Source organism: Crotalus tigris, unplaced genomic scaffold, assembly GCF_016545835.1.
Source record: "Crotalus tigris isolate CLP2741 ecotype Arizona unplaced genomic scaffold, ASM1654583v1 scf7180000017588.1960692, whole genome shotgun sequence".
Lineage (NCBI taxonomy): Eukaryota > Metazoa > Chordata > Lepidosauria > Squamata > Viperidae > Crotalus > Crotalus tigris.
Window position 1 is genome coordinate 321,420 of NW_024096494.1, and position 20,341 is coordinate 341,760.

At 41.8% G+C, this 20,341-nt stretch overlaps 1 protein-coding gene across 2 annotated transcripts; it reads right to left on the reverse strand.

Moving 5' to 3' along the window:
* Positions 1-1,764: 1,764 nt before the first annotated feature.
* Positions 1,765-20,341, reverse strand: ADCK2 (aarF domain containing kinase 2). 2 transcript variants are annotated; one of them, XM_039362004.1, is made up of 8 exons: positions 18,115-19,946; positions 10,365-10,511; positions 8,661-8,789; positions 6,847-6,942; positions 5,881-6,132; positions 4,511-4,639; positions 3,466-3,519; positions 1,765-2,675 (listed from the first exon to the last, which is right to left on the reverse strand). In XM_039362004.1, exons 1-8 carry the CDS (start codon positions 19,054-19,056, stop codon positions 2,544-2,546), a joined length of 1,881 nt encoding a protein of 626 aa, XP_039217938.1. In that variant the 5' UTR covers positions 19,057-19,946; the 3' UTR covers positions 1,765-2,543. The 2 variants fall into 2 exon arrangements, with proteins under 2 accessions (XP_039217938.1, XP_039217948.1); XM_039362014.1 differs by lacking the exon at positions 4,511-4,639 and having other exon boundaries at positions 18,115-20,341.

Consider the following 20,341-nt stretch of genomic DNA (forward strand, 5'->3'; position numbering starts at 1 on the left):
TCATTTCAATTTTGCTTCAGCTTATTTCTTGAGAAACTGCAAAACTTCCTGGTCTTTCCAATACTCCCCGAAGCACCTTTGAAATGTATACTAAACTTAGAAGTGGGATTGCACCAACCTCTTGAAATGTGGTCATGTCCACAAATGTATCCCAATATATTAAAAAAAAAAACCTTCAGATTTATTTAACTAGATCAAAATTTGCTATCAATACAGTTTTAACTATTTTCTCCTTTTTAATATTCTTCGGGAAGAATGATCATATGAGCATGTGCAGGTAGAGTTTTTAAAAATGTATTTCCTTTTCCATTCTCACATTACATTAAAAGTTCTTTCTCCCGTTCAGATTATCCTTTTAATCATCAGGATATTTTAAAATAACTTGGCTGGAATAAAACTGGGTGATTAAAAGATATTCACTTCCAATCACTAAGTGCATTAAGCAACGTTAAGCTTATTTCACCCTCTCTCAGCCAAACAGCAGATAAAAGGGAAGGATAACCTTAAAATGTACTAAAACTAACAGTGTAGGCCAGGCCATATGCTTGATGTTAACCTACAAAGTTCTTAATGGTTTGGGATTAGAAGCACCTAATGGACTAATTTCATCACCAGTCAAGACATTAATCTAATGCTGCTGCATTTTGGAGATCACTCAGGCTGTTATTGGCAACAAGGCTTTACGCTACCTTCTGAGTTGGAATTGCCTTTATTGTTACAGATCTCTAATGATGTTCATCTTGTTCTCTATTTTGTAGGCCAGTCGTTCTCAACCTGTGGGTCGGGACCCCATTTGGGGTTGAACGACCATTTCACGGGGATCGCCAAACAACGAGTCCGCCATTTTTTCCCCTCTTTTCCCTGGCTGTGCTACTCCCTTTTATTCTCTTGGCTTTTGAAAGCCAATAGAATAGACTCTCTTGAATAGAGTCTAATTCTATTGGCTTTCAAAAGCCAATAGGAATTGTCCAGGCTGTCTCTGCCCTGCTGAGCCCGCCAAAAGTCCCATTCTGCAAACGGTGCTGCACCAGTTGAGTAGTCCTCAACTTAAGACCGGTTGAGTAGTCTTCGACTTACAACCGGTTGGGGGTCGCGGCATTAAAAAGGTTGAGAACCACTGTTGTAGGCTAAAAGTAAAATCTTCTCTGCTGCAATGACACAACTGTCAGGGAAGAACATGCTATACTTGTGAGCAGGATCATCACACACACAGAATTCTACACAAATCAGATTGACTGTGAGCAAAAAGACATAGCCCTATCCCTAATTCTATAGGCCAGTAACTTTTCAGTAACTTTACAGAATTCCCCAGCCAGCACTGAGAGTTTCCTAATAATTAGGGAAACTATACTGCTCTGGTTGTTGTCTCTCTTATGAGTAATAATAGTCTGGACTTAACAGTGTGTACTTCGGGCCTTTTGAGTAGTTTCCTGAAAGCCCAAATTCAGATTAAGGACCTCTAATATGATTACTCCCCTAAGAAACTTTTAGTTGTGCACTGTTACAATAAAGCCACCTTTCCCCAAATTTCTTTTATACTGTTTGCATTGTAGATTTGTATTCATTTTGACTTTTTAGGGGAAGTGCAATGGTAAAAAAGTTTAGGAATCCCTTTTCTAGGGCCCCCAAGCTGTGTATCTGTATTGTTAATGTTTGCAGTGCAGTTTACTATACTAATCTTATTTTCATGGGTGCACATTTTTAGGTTTCTATTGTCCACCTGAAATGCACATTTGGCAGAAAGATGGAATATTCATTGCCATATGTCTGGGACTTGTTTGTAATGTCATGCTTTTGATTTGAACAAGCAAAATTTCAAAAGGAAAAATTTAGAAAATCTGTTTCTTTCACTTACACAAAACCAGTACAGAAGCAGACTGAAAAACCATTTCTTGCCAAAAGCTTTTTATTAATTCATCCAACTTTCCCAACATCAGTAGTTAGAAATAAATTCTTCTAAAATATGTCTATATTAGTAAAAAGAAATGTGGTTAATAATATTTTGGAACATAAATGACTGCATATTAATTCACTGGAAATTACAATAATCATTTTAACCATGTTAAATCCTTGATGCTTTCCAGAGCAGTCTCTCTACAGCTAAGAAAGCTGTATGCTGATAGAAATCTGAGAGAGAGAGAGAGACAGACAGACAGACAGACAGAGACAGAGAGATGCCATCTTTGTTTCCCATTGTCCATTTCCATTGTCTTGACATGGGAGCTCGACAAGTACTGAAGCTGTAAATGGGTTTGGTGTAAGGGATTTTTTTTGTATACCAGGAAACAGAACAAATTATGTGTTGGCAGAAAGACTAGAATGTATCTAGAGATGCATTTAATATCAGCATTCTGAATCAAACTCTTGCGGTTCTTTCTTATGAGAATAGTCCTATTCATTCTAACTGAAGCAGATGAGTACTCCTTAAAGCATTAGACCTTAATTTCCAAATTCAAAGGTCAAAGTGCATAGCATCTGAAGAGGTTCTCAGTTTTCAAATGTAAACTCTGACAACAAGCTTCTCACTAAGGGAAGGGTTCTTCCTAATTTGGTGGACTGATGAGAAGAGGTTTAGCTGCCTTCAGAACATCCAGATCAGGGTCTAGGGAGCGACTGAGACCTTCCAAAACCATTATGGCAAAAACAACACAGGCAAAGTTGCTTTCCAATTTTACCTAAAAGCACAAAGATAATAAAACAGGTGAAAAAAATTCAGCTATTTGTTATAAATAAAAATTATATTCACATTTTCAGATTTTTTTAATAAAAATGTTTACAATAGGAATTAAAACAAATGCAATAGTTTGTAATTGACTTTCTGAGGAAACTGGCAGAGAAGGCTGCAAATAGCAATCATATGATCATGGGGTTCTTAGCAACTTTATAACAGGGTAACAGAGTTGGAAGGGATCTTGCAGGATCATCTAGTCCAACCCCCTGCTCAAGCACGAGACCTTGTACTGTTTCTGACAAGTGGTTGTCCAGTCTCTTCTTGAAAGCCTCCAGTGATGAAGTACCCACAACCTCTGAAGGCAAGCTGTTCCATTGGTTGATTATTCTCACTTATTTCTAGGTTGAGTCTCTCCTTGATCCGTTTTGTATCTATTTTCTACTTGCTTCTACTTGTTGTAGATGCAAACAGGTTCCCAAGCACCCGGACAGCAATCATGTGACTATGGGAAGTGGGCTGTAGAGTGACATTTTATGTCAATCAGAAGTACTTTATGGCCCTTAAAGCACCTTTTTCCAGGCCATTGTAACTTGGAATAATCATTAAACGGCCAGTCATAAATTGAGGACTACCTATATTGACTATTTTCAGCAGTCAAAATTTTTTGGGACTTTGTTTTTGTACTACAGCATCCAGAAACACTAGATATGCAATGCTTTACATGAGATACACATCCTGCTTGTTACATGGCTTTAAGCCACTGTGAAAAAGTTCTTACACGTAAATGATCTCACCTGATGGATCATAAGTAACCTGAAAACACTGGATAATAAGCTTGCAACTTGAAACTGCAATAGAAAAAAAAATACAATTCAATTGATCAGGGCATCATAATAAGGAATCACGAATTCAAATATAGCTTAGAATCATGCCAAGGACTGGAAAACAGATTTTTAACATTACTGAAATGTGTTTAGAATTAGTGTGTATAATTTCTGTCAGATGAAGAGCCAAATAAGGCTTCCTGCATCATTCTGAACAACTGAACTCAACTCCCAGAGCAGGACCCAAAATAGGCCTGATTTTCTTTGGGGGGAGGGGAGTGCTAACTTTGCCCCTTAAATTCCCCTCCTCAAATGCAAAAAATGGATTCTAAAGCTCTGTAGTGGCAGCCCCTGGCGTAATACTGTTATATCCCAGACTTGGATTATAGGAAGCAGTATACTTTTATCAGATCATATTCTGTGTACTCCTGCGTTACTGACACTGACTGGCAACGATCCTTCTTAAAATATTTCTATTGAAGTTTAGAATTACAGTATGAAGATAAAATTATGAAGCTGCAGTATACTTTTATCAGATCATGTTCTGTGTACTCCTGCGTTACTGACACTGACTGGCAATGATCCTTCTTAAAGTATTTCTACTGAAGTTTAAAATTACGAAGATTAAAAAATACAAACTAAGAGGATTATAAATAAGAATAAGTAGAAAGTACAAAAAGGGAAAAAAAGATGGAGAGGGGAAAATATGAAAAATGATGGAAAAAAACAGGAAATCAAATTTACCAACCCTAGGCAAAATGAGGATAAGACTTGGCACCATCTGAGCTTATCTCTGGCTCCCTGGGAAGCCCAAACCTAATTATATAACCAAGTCTTGAGGGACTTTCAGAATATCAAAAGGAATGGAGCTAATTTGGGAGGAAGGCATTTCGCCTGAGAATCACCAAATATACTGTAGGTCTCTGGCTGATTGTACCCAGAGCATGGCTTCTCTGCCCTATGTCGTGGGGCAGGCCATGCATTGTGCTCAGAGCACACTGAAACAGAAGCTGACCTTCTCCAGGGCAACAGCACTGCTTCTGGCCCTTGTCACCAATTCTGCCATGTCAGCCTTGAATTTCTCAACATCCTTGCACTGGTTAGCTCTGGAGTGATGAAGAATCAATTCAGCCACTTTTTCTCCCTATGGAATAAATTAGATTTTATGGAGATGGATTCAAGGCATGATGTTTGCTAAACAAACCTCCCCACTTTCAAGGAATTTCTCCCCCAGCCCCTGCTGTTCTCCAATATTTGTCTTTATTGGAGTTCTTATTCCAACATAGTTAAGATCAAAATATAACAGGCCAAGTAGAACCTAAAGAGTTTTGGTGCAAACATATAGCTACCCCTGATTTTTTTAACCATGGAGTAAATCCTGATCCAAAATTCATGATTTCTAACTCTAGTTAAAGGATTTCCAGTTAGTTCAACCATAATTAGTACTCATTGAGATTGATGATGATGACGATAATGATGATGATGGAAGGGACCTTGGAGGTCATCTAGTCCAACCCGCTGCTCATGCAGGAAACCCTATACCATTTCAGACAAATGGCTGTCCAGTCTCTTCTTAAAAACTTCCAGTGTTGGAGTATTCACAGCTTCTGGAGGCAGGTTGTTCCATTGATTAATTGTTTTAACTGTCAGAAAATTTCTCCTTAGTTCTAGGTTGCTTCTCTCTTTGGTTAGTTTCCATCCATTGCTTCTTGTCCTGCCTTCAGCTGCTTTGGAGAATAGCTTAATTCCCTCTTCTTTGTGGCAGCCCCTGAGATATTGGAACTATCATGTCACCCCTTGTCCTTCTCTTCATTAGACTAGACATATCCAATTCCAGCAACCATTCCTTGTATGTTTTAGCCTCCAGGCCCCTAATCATCTTTGTTGCTCTTCTCTGTACTCTTTCTAGAGTCTCAACATCTTTTTTACATCGTGACCAAAACTGGATGCAGTATTCCAAGTGTGGCCTTACGAAGGCATTGTAAAGTGGTATTAACACTTTACGTGATCTTGATTCTATCTCTCTGTTAATGCAGCCTAGCACTGTGTTGGCTTTTTTGGCAGCTGCAGTTGTTGGGTCTTCATCTTTTAGTAAATTACAACATGCCATTATTTGCTTGATTTTCATTAGCATGTTTGGAAACCCAACCAATGATTCTGGAATTCAGGAATTATCATGTGCAAACCCTGCAAAATATAATGTATTCAAAAACCTATGTCTCAATACAATGTATGAACCATGTCTCTAACTCAACATAATAGACCTTTTATGAGGCACAACACTGGAGAGATGAATCATGAAAAGCACGCTATACTTTTCAAAGAGCAGATGTTTCTTCTGAACTTTTGAAAATATGTAAGTCACAGCTTAAACTCAGGACTCACCTGCCCTAATACAACAGCAGTGAACACTGCTCGGAAGTTCTCCAGATCTCCGCTCTGCAACTCAGCTACAATCCCTGCATCCAGAAGCACTAGACGGAGTGGTGAGGAAGAGGGTTGTAATTCTACAATTAATGTATCCAACAGATCCACTATGACTGCCCCATCTTCAGGATGATCACCAAACTGTTCTGCTCCCTGTACCAGGATATTCCCAGGATGCAGATCAGCATGGACAAAGTTATCAACAAACACCTGAATGATTGAAAAACACAGTTTGTTAAAAAAAAAGTTACACCTTCTCCTGGCAAGTAATTCATATTAAGAAGCCATTATCTAGTATAGGATCACTGTTTTCAACAGCCTCCAATGCCTTAGAATGCAGTTGATTTGGCAAGCCCCCTCTTAAAGATTTTTGCTTAAGGATTTTTGCTAAATATTTTATGTATTTAAGCATATTTCCTGGGGAAAATCAAGCAATTTCCCTCAGGCCTCTAGCCTCTATCTCTTGTGGGTGTAGGTTTAAAAGGGGTTATTTTAGCTACATAAGCAAGACCACACTTACTTAAGCAAGAGTAGCAGTGGAAACAAATGGGAGCCACAAAAAATGTCTGTTTTCATTTGGGATTCCAAAACAGTTTTTAGTCCCTGTCCTTTCAGTTTCTATCCCCACCTAGCAACATGTTCCATTTTCACTGGGCTGTTTCTTTAGGAAGGCTTTACCATTTAGTGTTTTCCTTCCCAAATAGGGAATTATTGCTTTGTCATTCCAGCTCCCAGACAAGATCTATCATGCCTGGTTTTCACTTGCCAGCAATTTTAAGAGCAGAATTCATTATGTAGTATAATTTATTCAGATTGCACCATTGGGATTACTTGGTTTTAAAAAATAATACTCCATATGATTTTATTACAATGTAAGCTAAATTGAAGAAACTGGCCAAGCACAGCTTAACAATGTTCTCTTACCATCTTTAGAAGCATATCCATTCCCATCTTGGCTATTTTTTGCCGTAGTTCCATTTTGGTATCTATGTGCAAATACTGGGATATGGGTTTGCTCTCCTTAAACAAAGACCAGGAAAATCAGGAAAATCGGTATTCGCTTGCCAACAAATCTTTCAAGAATATAATGTATGATGAAACATGAGGTCTAAAAGTCATATCTAGTATAAACATTATCTAGTATGGGCTGCAGACTATGACCAGGCTTCTGCATTAAAATATAAGCCATTGTCAGCACTGCAAAGATGCTGCCTCTCAACATTACACCTATGTAGTCATAATAGCATTCATGTCCAGTGTAGAAATACAGTGTGGTTTTGTAGCCTTTAAAGCTTAAGCACCTTTAATGAATGCAGTTATCTACAGATCTGCTTCTGGAGACGTGTTTTTCTTTCATGTACTCCTAGGTTTGTGATCCTCTTTCAAGGGCTAAACCAGTGATGGCGAACCTTTTAGAGACCAAGTGCCCAAAACCTGCCCCCCCCCCACTCCACTTCCCGCGCTGCCTGCTCTGCTCCCACCCCCCCGCCCCACCTACCCACAGGGTCATGCACGTCCATGGCCCGCCGCAGATTGCCCAGGCAGCCCTGCAACGCCACGGCAGCCACGCCCTCCACCCACACCCCTCAGCATCATCTGCATGCTATGGGGGTGTGAGGGTGGAGTCTTGTTCCTTTTGCCCGGCTATGTACTTGGCTGTGCTGCTCCGTGCGGGCCGTACCCAGGGGCGACTCTCCTCCAGGGGGGCTGCTGGTGAGGAGGGAGCCGTGGGGGGAGGTGGGGCTGGGGCGATGGTGTGCGTGCCCACAGAGAGGACTCTGAATGCCACCTCTGGCACCCGTGCCATAGGTTCGCTAAACCATTATTTATTTCATCCTGAGTAAGACATCCAGCCCTCAAATCCCAAATTACACATAATGAAAAGTCTATGTAAGCCAAGAGTGTGCCGATGTTTGTGGAGATTCTCAATCATCCAGGTCATGGTGCTTTTTTTCAAAAGGCAACTGGACTTTCCTGATGTTTTCTTTGAAAACATTTCACTTCTCATCCAATAACTTCTTCAATTCTTCAGAAAAAGCTTCTTGGATGAGAAGCTAAATGTTTCAAAGAAAATACCAAGAATGTCCAGTTGCCTTTTTGGAAAATAAAAACATCTTTGGGCCAAAGGTGTACCCTTTGAGGCCAAGGATACCTTGCTTCCTTCAAAAGCTTAGGTACAACACTGATGATCTTTGAAAAGGTTGCCACTGAATAAGCATCAAAGTGACAGAATAAAAAAAGGATTAAATAATGTAAGATAATATTCATATTTAATAAAACTTAATTTAAATTAAATATTTTCTCTGTCTTTTTTACCATTTTGCTGTTGTTATTTTTCTGGCTCTGCCTCTATTTTTTGGAATAGTCTCCAGCTTAGGGAGATCTTCCATCAAACAAAGTTGAACATAGAACTACCGGTAGTTAAAGTATTTAATCAGCGCTCTTGTATTTAAATAGAGGGAAGTTTTTAAGTTTTTCTCAACTTTTTTCAATCCTGCCAAACTTTACCCTCAGGCCGGTAAAATTTAGGGGGAAGGGAAGTGAGAATCCATTGATACCGATGAAGTGATGAGCTTTCCTGACTCATGACATTAACAGTTTCTAACTATTCATAAAATCAGTTAAGATATATTTTTGTTAACTGACAGATGGAAAAGTCTCAGTGGAAATTCCAGATGTTGCTGAACCGGAACTCCTAGCATCTCTATTAGGCTGCTTCATCTAACCAGTATTCTTACCTCAAAAGTTTCCACCAGGATATTTTTTGTCACAAATGGGTGAATAGGAAGGGGAAACCTCACATAATCTGTACCTTGGAAATTCAGATGGAAGTGTTCTAGGTTTTTTGCTTCATAGCGCAAGTCAATCTAAAAGAAGTGAAGAAAAAAAGGATATGTATAAGGATCACACATTCTTACTACACTAAGATAACCATATTCAAATCCTTATTTAGTCATAAAACTATTCAAGAGCTCTGGTCTAATGCCTACCTAATAGCCTAAACTTCTTTAGAACATTGTTGAGTTTCCTACTTAATAATAATAAAATAAATAAATGAAACAATCTTATGAACAAGTATTGTCTTGTGCTACAATCGGTAATAATATGGATGACAAAACTGTTCAGATTGCTGAACAGAATACATCTTGATAAAAGATTCCACCTGGAATAAATCACCTGGATCACAGGCTTCTCTTTCCATCTACAGCAGAACCAAAATCACTTGATGTGCATCATGATGTCACAACAAAAAATCTGCCTTGTGACACATCTGGATTACAAGTGTCAAATTGTCCAAATGTCTTCCCTTCTCCTTTCTAGAGATATTTATAATTGTTTTTGGTCTCACACAACAAACTAATACTGTATTTGGTCATATTTTCTTACTGATATCTTAAATATGCTTGCTCCTGGGGAGGAAAGCTATGGCAAATCTAGACAGCATACTAAAAAGCAGAGACATCACCCTGCCAACAAAAGTGCGTATAGTCCAGGCCATGGTTTTCCCAGTTGCAATGTATGGCTGTAAAAGTTGGACCATAAGAAAGGCTGAGCGCCAAAGAATTGAGGCCTTTGAACTATGGTGCTGGAGAAGACTCCTGCGAGTCCCTTGGACTGCAAGGCGTTCAAACCGGTCAGTCCTACAAGAGATCAACCCCAACTGCTCTTTAGAAGGCCAGATCCTGAAGTTGAAACTCAAATACTTTGGCCACCTGATGAGAAGGAAGGACTCACTGGAGAAGGGCCTAATGCTGGGAAAGATGAAGGGCAATAGAAGAAAGGGACGACAGAGAATGAGATGGCTGGATGGAGTCACTGAAGCAGTAGGTGTGAACTTAAATGGACTCCAGAAGGTGGTAGAGGACAGGAAGACCTGGAGGAACGTTGTCCATGGGGTCGCGATGGGTCAGACACGACTTCGCAATTAGCAACAACAACAACAAAAGGACATGGAAAATTTAAAACATGAAAGTCACATGAAATAAAATATTTGGTAATAAAATCAATCGGGGGGAAGCTATAGGTTTGCAGGAGGCCAAATTTGTATTTATTTACTAATAAAAACCCAATAAATAGGGATAGAAGGAACAGCTAAAAAGTTGATACAAGGTACAGGTTGATGGAGAAGATACAGAAAACCAAAATTAATACCAAACATTAAATTCTTCTAAAACTTTATAGGCCCTACTTATTTAGAAATATTAATCCTATCTCAGTTGCAATAATGTGAAATGAAATTCCACAAATTGAAGGCTGTGAAGTATAAATAATGCTTCCCATAGTGCAGTGTTTCTCAACCTCAGCAACTTTAACACATAGCTGAAGTCCACACACCTTAATGTTCCTGAAAATGAGAAACACAGGCTTAGAGAGACATGAGGGTAGAAAATAAAATAATAAAACAAAACTATAAGCCAAATTTCAAGGCAAACTGTTTCTACCTGCTGAATCATGAGTTTCTCAAATTCTTCCACAATCTCAGTCACACTGAGCCACCTAATTCCAGGGAAAAGCTCAAGAAATCGACTGCCAATTTTCATGAGAAATAAATCCATCTGGACCTGCTGAACTAATCCAGGATGCAGCACCTAAGCAAGACACAAGACAAACAATCTCTTATGAACAAATACCCATCACTGTCAACAATTCAGTTATTGTGATGATATGGTCCATACTTCCAGATTTTATTATTTATTGTATGGGGATTGAAATACTGTCAGGAAGCTTCTCTGTTCTTATGAATACTGGTCTTTATTATCTGTGGGACAAAGTCTCTCAAACTTGGCAATTTGAAGATGTGTGGACTTCAACCCCCAGAATTCCCCAATCGAAGGTTGAAAAACACTGTTCTGGGCTATTGAAATAGATTTATAAGTTTAATAATAATAATAATGATAAAGTTGGAAGGGACCTTGGAGGTCATCTAGTCCAACCCCCTGCTCAGGCAGGAAACCCTATACCATTTCGGACAAATGGCTGTCCAGTTTCTTCTTGAAAACTTCCTGTGTTGGAGCATTCACCGCTTCTGGAGGCAGATTGTTCTACTGGTTAATTGTTCTTACTGTCAGGAAGTTTCTCCTTAGCTCTAGGATGCTTCTCTCTTTGTGTAAGGACCCACCCCACTTTGCATCTTAAGAAGACAGAACTCTTGGAATAGCTCTTCCAACAGGAATCCTTTATTAAGAGAAAATGGTTGCAGGCATGCTAGACAGGACTTGGGGTTCAAGCTCTCCCATTCAAGGTTTTAAGGGGTTCCCCAGTAGTCCCACCCAATCAACCCCCCTTCCAGTGATAGTTTCAAGTATCACAATTCCATCCCCTTTCTTCTTCCGTCTGGATGGAGACTTCAGATAACTACATGAAAGGCAATTACTCTTCTTTGATATGTTAAAGCTTAGAGGCCACAATAAACACACATTCAGTCCTTTGAAGTGTGCTGAAGGAAGTGAGGGCCATAAAGCCCCTTTGCTCTCCCCCTTTTCTCCCTCTTATGGCAGAATCCAGAGAAGGCAGAATTGGGAGTTTCTATGTTTGATAATTAAAGATGAAATATAATTGGATTCTGACATCCGGCCCCTCTTAACAATAAGAGAGATCCACCTGAAAGAAAACACAAGTAAAAAATTTAGTTAGGCTTGTTAGGATACTCTGTGTGAAACTTCTTCAATAGCTTCGGGGCTCTGACGTGACGTTTATGGACCCACTCATTTTGTGAGGCAGGGAGGTGTTTCCAGGCAACTAGGTACTGAGTTGTTCCACGATATCTCCTAGAGTCAAGGATCTCTTTTATTTCGAAGTGTTGTTCCCCCTCCACCATGATTGGAGGTGGTGGGGGGGGGATTTTTGGCCGTAGAGGTGACTGATGCTCTCTTTTCAGCAAGCTGCAATGAAAAATTGGGTGTATTTGCCTGAGGTTTTTGGGTAATTCTAATTCTACTGTTACTGGATTTATGATCCTTTTAATTGGAAAAGGTCCTATATATTTTGGTCCAAGTTTTTTACAGGGCTGTAGGGACTTTAGGTATTTTGTAGATAAGTACACCATTTCTCCTATAATGAATGGTGTAGGCTCAACCCTTTTTTTATCGGCTTGTGCTTTGTATGCCCGCCTAGCTTCATCTAGTGATTTTCTGACTATTGGCCAGGTGTTTTGTAGGTTTTCCATCCATTCTTTCAGTGAAGGGATCGTTGGTTCTTTTGGGGTTAACTCTGGCATAGGGTTGAAACTTTGGCCGTTGGCTATTTGAAAAGGAGTGTAGCCTGTGCTGGAGTGGACTGCATTATTGTAGGCAACTTCTGCAAAAGGAAGTAAGTCCGTCCAATCACTCTGTTGGAAATTTAAAAAACATCTCAAATATTGCTCAAGTACCGACTGGCAGCGTTCCGCTTGTCCATCTGTCTGAGGGTGATGGCTAGATGTCAGTCCCTGAGTGGTCCCTAAGAGGGATAAAAATTCCTTCCAAAATGTAGACGTAAATTGCACTCCCCTATCAGAGATGATGCGTTGGGGTGCCCCGTGCAATCTGTAAATGTGCTGGATAAAAAGTTTTGCTAAGGCCTTTGCAGTGGGAATTTTTTGGCAAGGGATAAAGTGCACCTGTTTGGAAAATAGGTCCGTGACTGTCCAGATAACAGTATTCCCATTGCTTTCAGGCAATTCCACTATAAAATCCATGGCTATTTCCCTCCAGGGGGCTGAGGGACTTGCCACTGGTTGTAACAGCCCTGGCGATTTCCCTTGCAACCTCTTTGCTGATGCACAGGTTGGGCAGCTGGCAACATAACTTTCTATGTCCTTTTTTATTGATGGCCACCAAAATTGCCGTTTAATTAAGTGTAAAGTTTTTACAAATCCAAAATGCCCTGCTGATTTTGTGTCATGGCAAAGTTGCATGAAAGTTAGTCTTTGAGTTGTTGGTATATATAACTTTTCCCCTACCCAAGGCAATCCGTCTCTCATTGTGCACACATGTTTGTTTTTCTGGAACCAATCATCTGTTTCCAAACTTTTTCTGAATTCAATCCCAGTTTGGCTGTCCAGTTGTGGTTTTATTTTGGCTTGGGTTCTTGTGGTTACTGGCGCTGCCAGTTGTGATTCTGCCATTATTGGTCTAGAGTCTGTGGTTCGTGCGCTGTTATATTGGGGCATGCGAGATAGTGCATCTGCCAGGAAGTTCTTTCTTCCTGGTAAATGTTTGAGCTTAAATTGGAATTGGTGAAAATGCTGGGACCAGCGGGCTTGTTTGGGATTGAGTTTCCTGGAAGTTTTCAGGGCTTCTAAATTTTTGTGATCAGTCCATACCTGGAAGGGGATTTTGTTGCCTTCCAGGAACTGTCGCCACGTGAGTAATGCCCAACGTATCCCATAAGCCTCCTTCTCCCATACGGGCCAGCGCTGTTCTGTTTCCGTGAGTTTCTTAGATGTATATGCACAGGGTTGCAATACTGCATCATCATTTTCTTGTAATAGCACAGCCCCCACTGCCACATCACTTGCATCTGCCTGTATTATGAAGGGCTTGTCCATGTCTGGGTGCCTTAGTACTGGTTCGGCAGAAAAAAGTCTCTTTAGTCTCTCAAACGCTGCTTGGCACTCCATTGTCCATGTTAGTGGCTGGCTAGGTTTTACTGAGGATGTTCCCTTCGTTTTTAGTAAGTTAGTGAGGGGCAAGGCTATCTGTGCAAATGAGGGGATGAATTGGCGGTAAAAATTTGCAAAGCCCAGGAAACTTTGTAGTTGCTTTCTTGTGCGGGGTGGTACCCATTCTAATACTGCTCTGACCTTCTCTGGGTCCATTTCAATGCCCTGTGGGGATATGCGATAGCCTAGGTAGTCTATCCTTTCCTGGTGGAATTCGCATTTTGAGAGTTTGGCATATAGGTGAGCGGCTCGCAGCTTCTTTAAAACCGCTCTGACAAGTTTGACGTGTTCTTCTTTTGTTTCGGTAAAGATAAGAATGTCGTCCAAGTAAACAAGGACCCCCTTAAACAGGTGCTCCCTTAGAACGTCATTGATTAATTGCATAAAGACTGCAGGGCCCCCTTGTAATCCAAATGGCAAGACTTTGAATTGATAGCACCCCATGGGGCAGTTAAATGCAGTCTTCCATTCGTCCCCTTCCTTGATTCTCACGCGATAGTAAGCTTCCCTTAAGTCTAGTTTAGAAAAAATTTTCCCTTTCGATAGGTGTGACAGCATGTCTTTCATGAGGGGCAGCGGGTATAGGTTGCTTTCACTGATTGTGTTCAGGGCCCTATAATCCACGCATAAACGTAAAGAGCCATCCTTCTTCTCTCTAAAAAGGACCGGGGCAGCCACTTTAGGCTTAGCTGGTTCAATGAAACCTCTCTCCAGGTTTTTTTTTATAAATCTTTCCATTTCCTCCTTCTCCTTTGGGCTCATGGAGTATAATCTGGGTTCGGGAGTTTTGCCCCAGGCTTGAATTCAATGGTACAGTCTGTGGGTCGGTGGGGGGGAAGCTCATTCGCCCTCTCCTCACTGAAGACTTCAGCAAGGTCCCTATATTCCTCTGGTATTTCTGTTAATCTTTTTCCTCTCCTATGGATGCTTTTTCTATTCTTGATTCTGGTAGCCTCTCCTTGGGGTTTTAAGTCCATAGGGTCCCCCTTCGGGAATTTGATTTCTGTCGTCCTCCAATTTACCCAGGGGTTCCATTTTTTCAACCATTCCATCCCTAGAATCATTGGGCATTCCATACCTGGGGTCACCACAAACGTTAAGTCCTCTTCATGGTTGCCCAGGGAGAGGTGTATTGGCAGAGTGGCTAGGGTAGCTGGCACCCCCCCTGCTATGGATCCATCTAGCTGGCCAAATGAGATTGGTTGTTCCAGTCTCCTGGATGGGATGCCCAGATTCCCCACTAGTGTTGGGCTAATGAGGCAGCGGGTGCAGCCAGAGTCTATTAAGGCTTTCACCTTCACAGCTTCGGGCATGGGGGGGATTAATATAGTCACTGTTTTGAAGATGGGTGTGATGCGTCCACTTACCAGGGGTTCGCCTTCCGAGCTGTCATCTGAGGCATCCACCGTCCCTGTGGTGTAGGCTGGAGTTCTTTCCCCTTGGTGAGCAGAGGTGGGGTTTTCTGCAATTTCCATCATTTTCATGGCTGTTTCTTTTGGCTTAGCTGAATACCTCTGGGTTTGTTGATTGGGGATCTGTCTGGGTTGTGCTGGGGGGCCTTTGAGCGGCATTCTACAGCTCGATGCCTTCTCTTCCGCACTTGAAACACCCCATTGCTTCTTGGCTGTATCCGATGATTTCACCGGTTGGTGTGTCAGCTCAGGCGGGGGGCGGCTCCATTGTTTTCCTCGGCGATGCCTCTTCAATATGTCGATCTCTGCTTCCTCTGCCAAGACGTACCATTCCTCAAGTCGATGTGGGTCTCCTCGGGGCAGGCAAGCATCATATAGATCATAGTTTAGTCCGTCTTTGAAACGGCCAAGGAGGATGTCTTCTGGCCAATTCAGTTTGCTGGCAATGGCCCGGAATTCTTGTGTATACTCAGCCACTGGGCGTTTGCCCTGCCTCATCGTTGTTATTCTTTCACGGGCTTTGCGATCAGCCAGGGGGTCTTCAAATCGTCTTCTCAACGAGGACATGAAACGGTTGAAGTTACTGAGTTCTGGGGCATTGGAGTCATGCAGGTTCACCACCCAATCTGCAGCTGGTCCATCCAGGGCAGATTGCACGATCCGGATGCGGGCTTTGTCGCTGGGGATGTCCTGCCCATATTCCTCCATGTAGCTGAGGACTTGGGTTAGGAAAAACCCCAAGCGTGTTGGCTCCCCTTTGAATTTCACCTCCAACGGTGGACGTCTTGGAATGGATCGGTGCCTCCATTGTGGGTGGTAGTGTCTTCCGTCCAGATTTCCATCTGTGGTCCGGTAGGGGGTGGGAGCTCCTGGATCAGTAAAGTCCCTGGGGTTGCAGGTTCCACGTCCCCCTCGGTGTCTCTCCCTTTGTGGCTCCAGGAACTGGGGCGGGCGTAGGGCTCAGGAATCTCCTCTCCTAGGGAGCTGAGAGTTCTCTTCATCAGGTCAATAGCTCTCTCGAGGATCCAGTCTGAGTACGGCATACAGCTTCCTCCCTCTTCACTTGCGTGCAGGGATTTCTCCATCTCCTGCTTCCATTCTGGTTGCTTGGTTCCCCGTCTCAGGGTCACTTTTCTTGATTCCTTTCCCCACTCGCTGTTCTTTCCAACGCCCATCGACCAGCGAGGCTTGTGGTCCTGTGTCTCCACCACTTCTTCTTCTGAGAAATCTGGCCTCTCGGATCCCAACATCTGGCAAGGTTCCAACTGGGTCAGCGGCTCTCTGTCCAGGGAGTTTTCTCCCTCTCTTGCTTCGGTGTCTGACATGGTAAATTTTTGCAAAATCCCCCGGCAAGGGTCTACCTTCCAGGTGGATTAATTTTGCAAGTCCTGTCTAATGTAAGGACCCACCCCACTTTGCATCTTAAGAAGACAGAACTCTTGGAATAGCTCTTCCAAAAGGAATCCTTTATTAAGAGAAAATGGTTGCAGGCATGCTAGACAGGACTTGGGGTTCAAGCTCTCCCATTCAAGGTTTTAAGGGGTTCCCCAGTAGTCCCACCCAATCAACCCCCCTTCCAGTGATAGTTTCAAGTATCACAATTCCATCCCTTTTCTTCTTCCGTCTGGATGGAGACTTCAGATAACTACATGAAAGGCAATTACTCTTCTTTGATCTGTTAAAGCTTAGAGGCCACAATAAACACACATTCAGTCCTTTGAAGTGTGCTGAAGGAAGTGAGGGCCATAAAGCCCCTTTGCTCTCCCCCTTTTCTCCCTCTTATGGCAGAATCCAGAGAAGGCAGAATTGGGAGTTTCTATGTTTGATAATTAAAGATGAAATATAATTGGATTCTGACACTTTGGTTAGTTTTCACCTGTTACTTCTTGTCCTGCCTTCAGGCACTTTGGAAAATAGCTTGACTCCCTCTTCTTTGTGGCAGCCCCTGAGATATTGGAACACTGCTATTATGTCTCCCCTCGTCCTTCTCTTCGTTAAACCAGACATACCCAATTCCAGCAACCGTTCCTTATATGTTTTAGCCTCCAGTCCCCTAATCATCTTTGTTGCTCTTCTCTGTACTCTTTCTAGAGTCTCAACATCTTTTTTACATTGTGGTGACCAAAACTGGATGCAGTATTCCAAGTGTGGCTTTACCAAGCATTGTAAAGTGGTATTAATACTTCACGTGTTCTTGATTCTATCCCTCTGTTAATGCAGCCTAGCACTGTGTTGACTTTTTTGGCAGCTGCAGCACACTGCTGGCTCATATTTAAATGATTGTCCACTAGGACTCCGAGATCCCTCTCACAGTTACTACTATTGAGCAAGGTACCCCCTATATTATACCTGTACATTTGGTTTTTCTTGCCTAAATGTAGAATGAGCTAAAAAGGTGCCTCTGAATAAACTGGGGAGATTTCAAGAACATCTTATTTAAAATCAATACCACCACCAATGAGCACAAAATTTTTAGAATAAACTACCTGCACAAATACAGTTGCTTTGCTGGCCTGGCATTCAGAAAATAGTGAAAAAGATATTGCTGGAGTGATCAAGTTTGGAGAAAACAATAAAACATACCAGAGGACCAAAAAAAAAGATTCTCTTTTTTCCTCAGCCATCTTGTCATTTTACTCATATGCATATTTAATTGATCCTCATTATGCTGGGATAATAAATCAAGGCTTTATTCCTGTTGCATCAATTGTTCTGGGCATATAAACTCCTGAATTCAACAGAACATAGTTCCAAGTACAGACATGTAGAATCAAATTATAACTTGAGATAGGTATTTGAAATTGCATCATTTCACTAAATACATTATTATAATTCTAGAACTGTAACATTTATTTTAGTGACAGAAGTATTACATTGCCATTTTTGGAGACTTCTCAATCCAGTCTAACTCTGGGATTACTAACTCTGGGATTACCATCAACTAAGCCCCACCAGACACCAAACAGGGCCTGACCGTGTTTAGTTCTTCAAGTTCTGCTAAAATAGATTGGTTACTACAGCTTGCATTTCAGAAAAAAATTGTAAATTGTTTTTATGCTTTAAATATTTTAACTTAATCCATCTATCCATTTTGTTATGTGCTGCTAAGTAGGAATGAACAGTTCTGCATGATATTACCTTAATGGCTACTGGGAAAATATGGTTTTCCTTGCAAAATAAGGGTGGGCTTAGACTTCCAGAACTGGAATTCTGTACAACGCTTTCATAGAAATCATATTTGTGAAGAGGTTGATGGTCACCTTCCAAAACATCTTTGTGCTTCCTCCACCAGAACCATCTTAAAAGTTCTTTAAGACCTGAGGTCTTCCACACCTCCAAAGCAGCATCAAACACAGAAGTCTTTGCACGTTCACTCAGCACTGGGTCTCTTAATATGGAATTATCTACATAAGCTTTGTATACTTGAGCCACACAACCAGATCCAATAGGTTCTCTGCTTTCAAACATGAATATCTTCTCCCAGACTTCTCCAAAGGCTTTCTCCAAAGAGTGTTTGGTGTAATCCCAAGAGTGAGGAATCACTTTGATATGAAGCTTGGAGAACTTCACACAAAACTCTTCCGAAAAGAGGTCCCGTCTGGTGCTTGCCCACTGTCCCAATTTTATGAATGTGGGACCACAGGATTCTGTAATCTTAAGAAGCACATGGAACCAGAGTGAGGCAAAGCTCGGAGAAAAATAGGTAAAAGGATAAAACCAGATCAAAGGGCTAAACTTCAAAAACAAGATGAAACCTCGGATAACTGCAGAGAAGGCAAATCCAAGACTCTGAAGAAAAGCCACTGAAGAAAGCCTGGCTTGACTAAGAAAACTATCAATATTGGTTTGGACAATTTTACTAGCTACACCTTCACATTTTGCCTCCTGTGACAATCTTTCAATCCCCCAACATACAAATAGGATCTTGGCCACTGCTTGGCATTCAGACCAATTCTGAATGTTAACATGAGTCGCGTGTGTCTTCCTCCATTTTCTTATAAAGCACAGGGTTTTCTTCCCAGTGAGGATTCTGACACTGGTAAAGAAGTTCCGGGCAGTGCAGTAACAGAAAATACTCATCCTTCCTGAAGTGGAGATATTAAGGCTCTGAAAAAGAAGAAGGATTCATCTCGTGGACTTGAGGAAACCATCTGAGAAGGTAAAGGTGGAAGTGCTCAGCTTTCCAAGAGGGAGGCCGTGTAATACGGGAGGACCCCTCGGAGAGCCTATTACGACGTTTGCAAGAAGAGGCATCAGCCCTCCACTCTCGTGCATCCTTGAATCACCCAAGCAGAGCAAGGCGGCATGTTTTGAGATGCAATCTCCTCCGTGTTTTGGTAATTACGGGGCACGCAGCGGAAATCCTAGCCAGCTGTGGCTAACGTGAATTCGCCTGCCTCCGACTGCTCACTTAGGTTGGGTTTTTTTTTTAAATTGTCGTTTCCTTTTCGCTTTACAGTAATTTGCAAAGCGACGTTGCTTTCATCTCCGGCTTCTTTCGAGAGAGAGAGAGAGAGAGAAAACGATTCATCGGCCCTGCAAATTTTCATCTACGATTGCTACCGTGAATTTTGCCCGGTTGGATTGGGGAGACCGTCTGTAGAACGCCCAGGTATCACCTTCAATGGGACGGGCGTTTCATCGAATCCGGCGGGAGGGCAAATGGAACGAAAACAAACGACAGCGTTCCAATTCCAAAGGCTTCCGGAACGCCCTCTCCCCGCCGGCCGGGGTGAAATTCCCGCCTCTTAAAGAGACAGGCCGCGAATAAGCTCGCAGAGCTTCTGTATCAGCTACACAATAACATCCTTCAAGATGCAATACAGGGACTTCTTTTATTGCCACCCCGAGTGGAAAACCTGAGAAAATTGGGAAATGTCTAGAAAACGTAGAAATCTTGAGCAGTGGATTTTCGTTTTAAAAATTGAATGCGTATCTTATGAACAGGATATAAACCCTCCTAGAAGCCAGAGGATAAAAACCGAGGGAGGGGGTGGCGGAGGTGGAAATAGGTCATTTAAGGATATAGTAAAATGCAAGTCAAGTAGCTCTGGTATCACAACAATGCAGACATTGGGTTCTGGGGGAGGGTGTCACATAGTACATAGTACAAGTTTAGCCTCATGTTTTCTTGACAAACCCCAACCTTCCCTATGCTTAGGGTTCCCCGTGTCCCAAGAAGTCAGAAAATAGGGCTGAAGGAAGAAATTCATGGTTGCAGATAAGCCTATCAGAGGAGATCAAGCTAAGAAAGTTTAGGCCATCATAAGAAGGATTATTACTTGCAACCAAGGCAGATAGCACACTGGAATTTGTGCTTTTTTTAAAAAAAGTATGTTTCTCTGTGGAAATTCTACACGTGGTC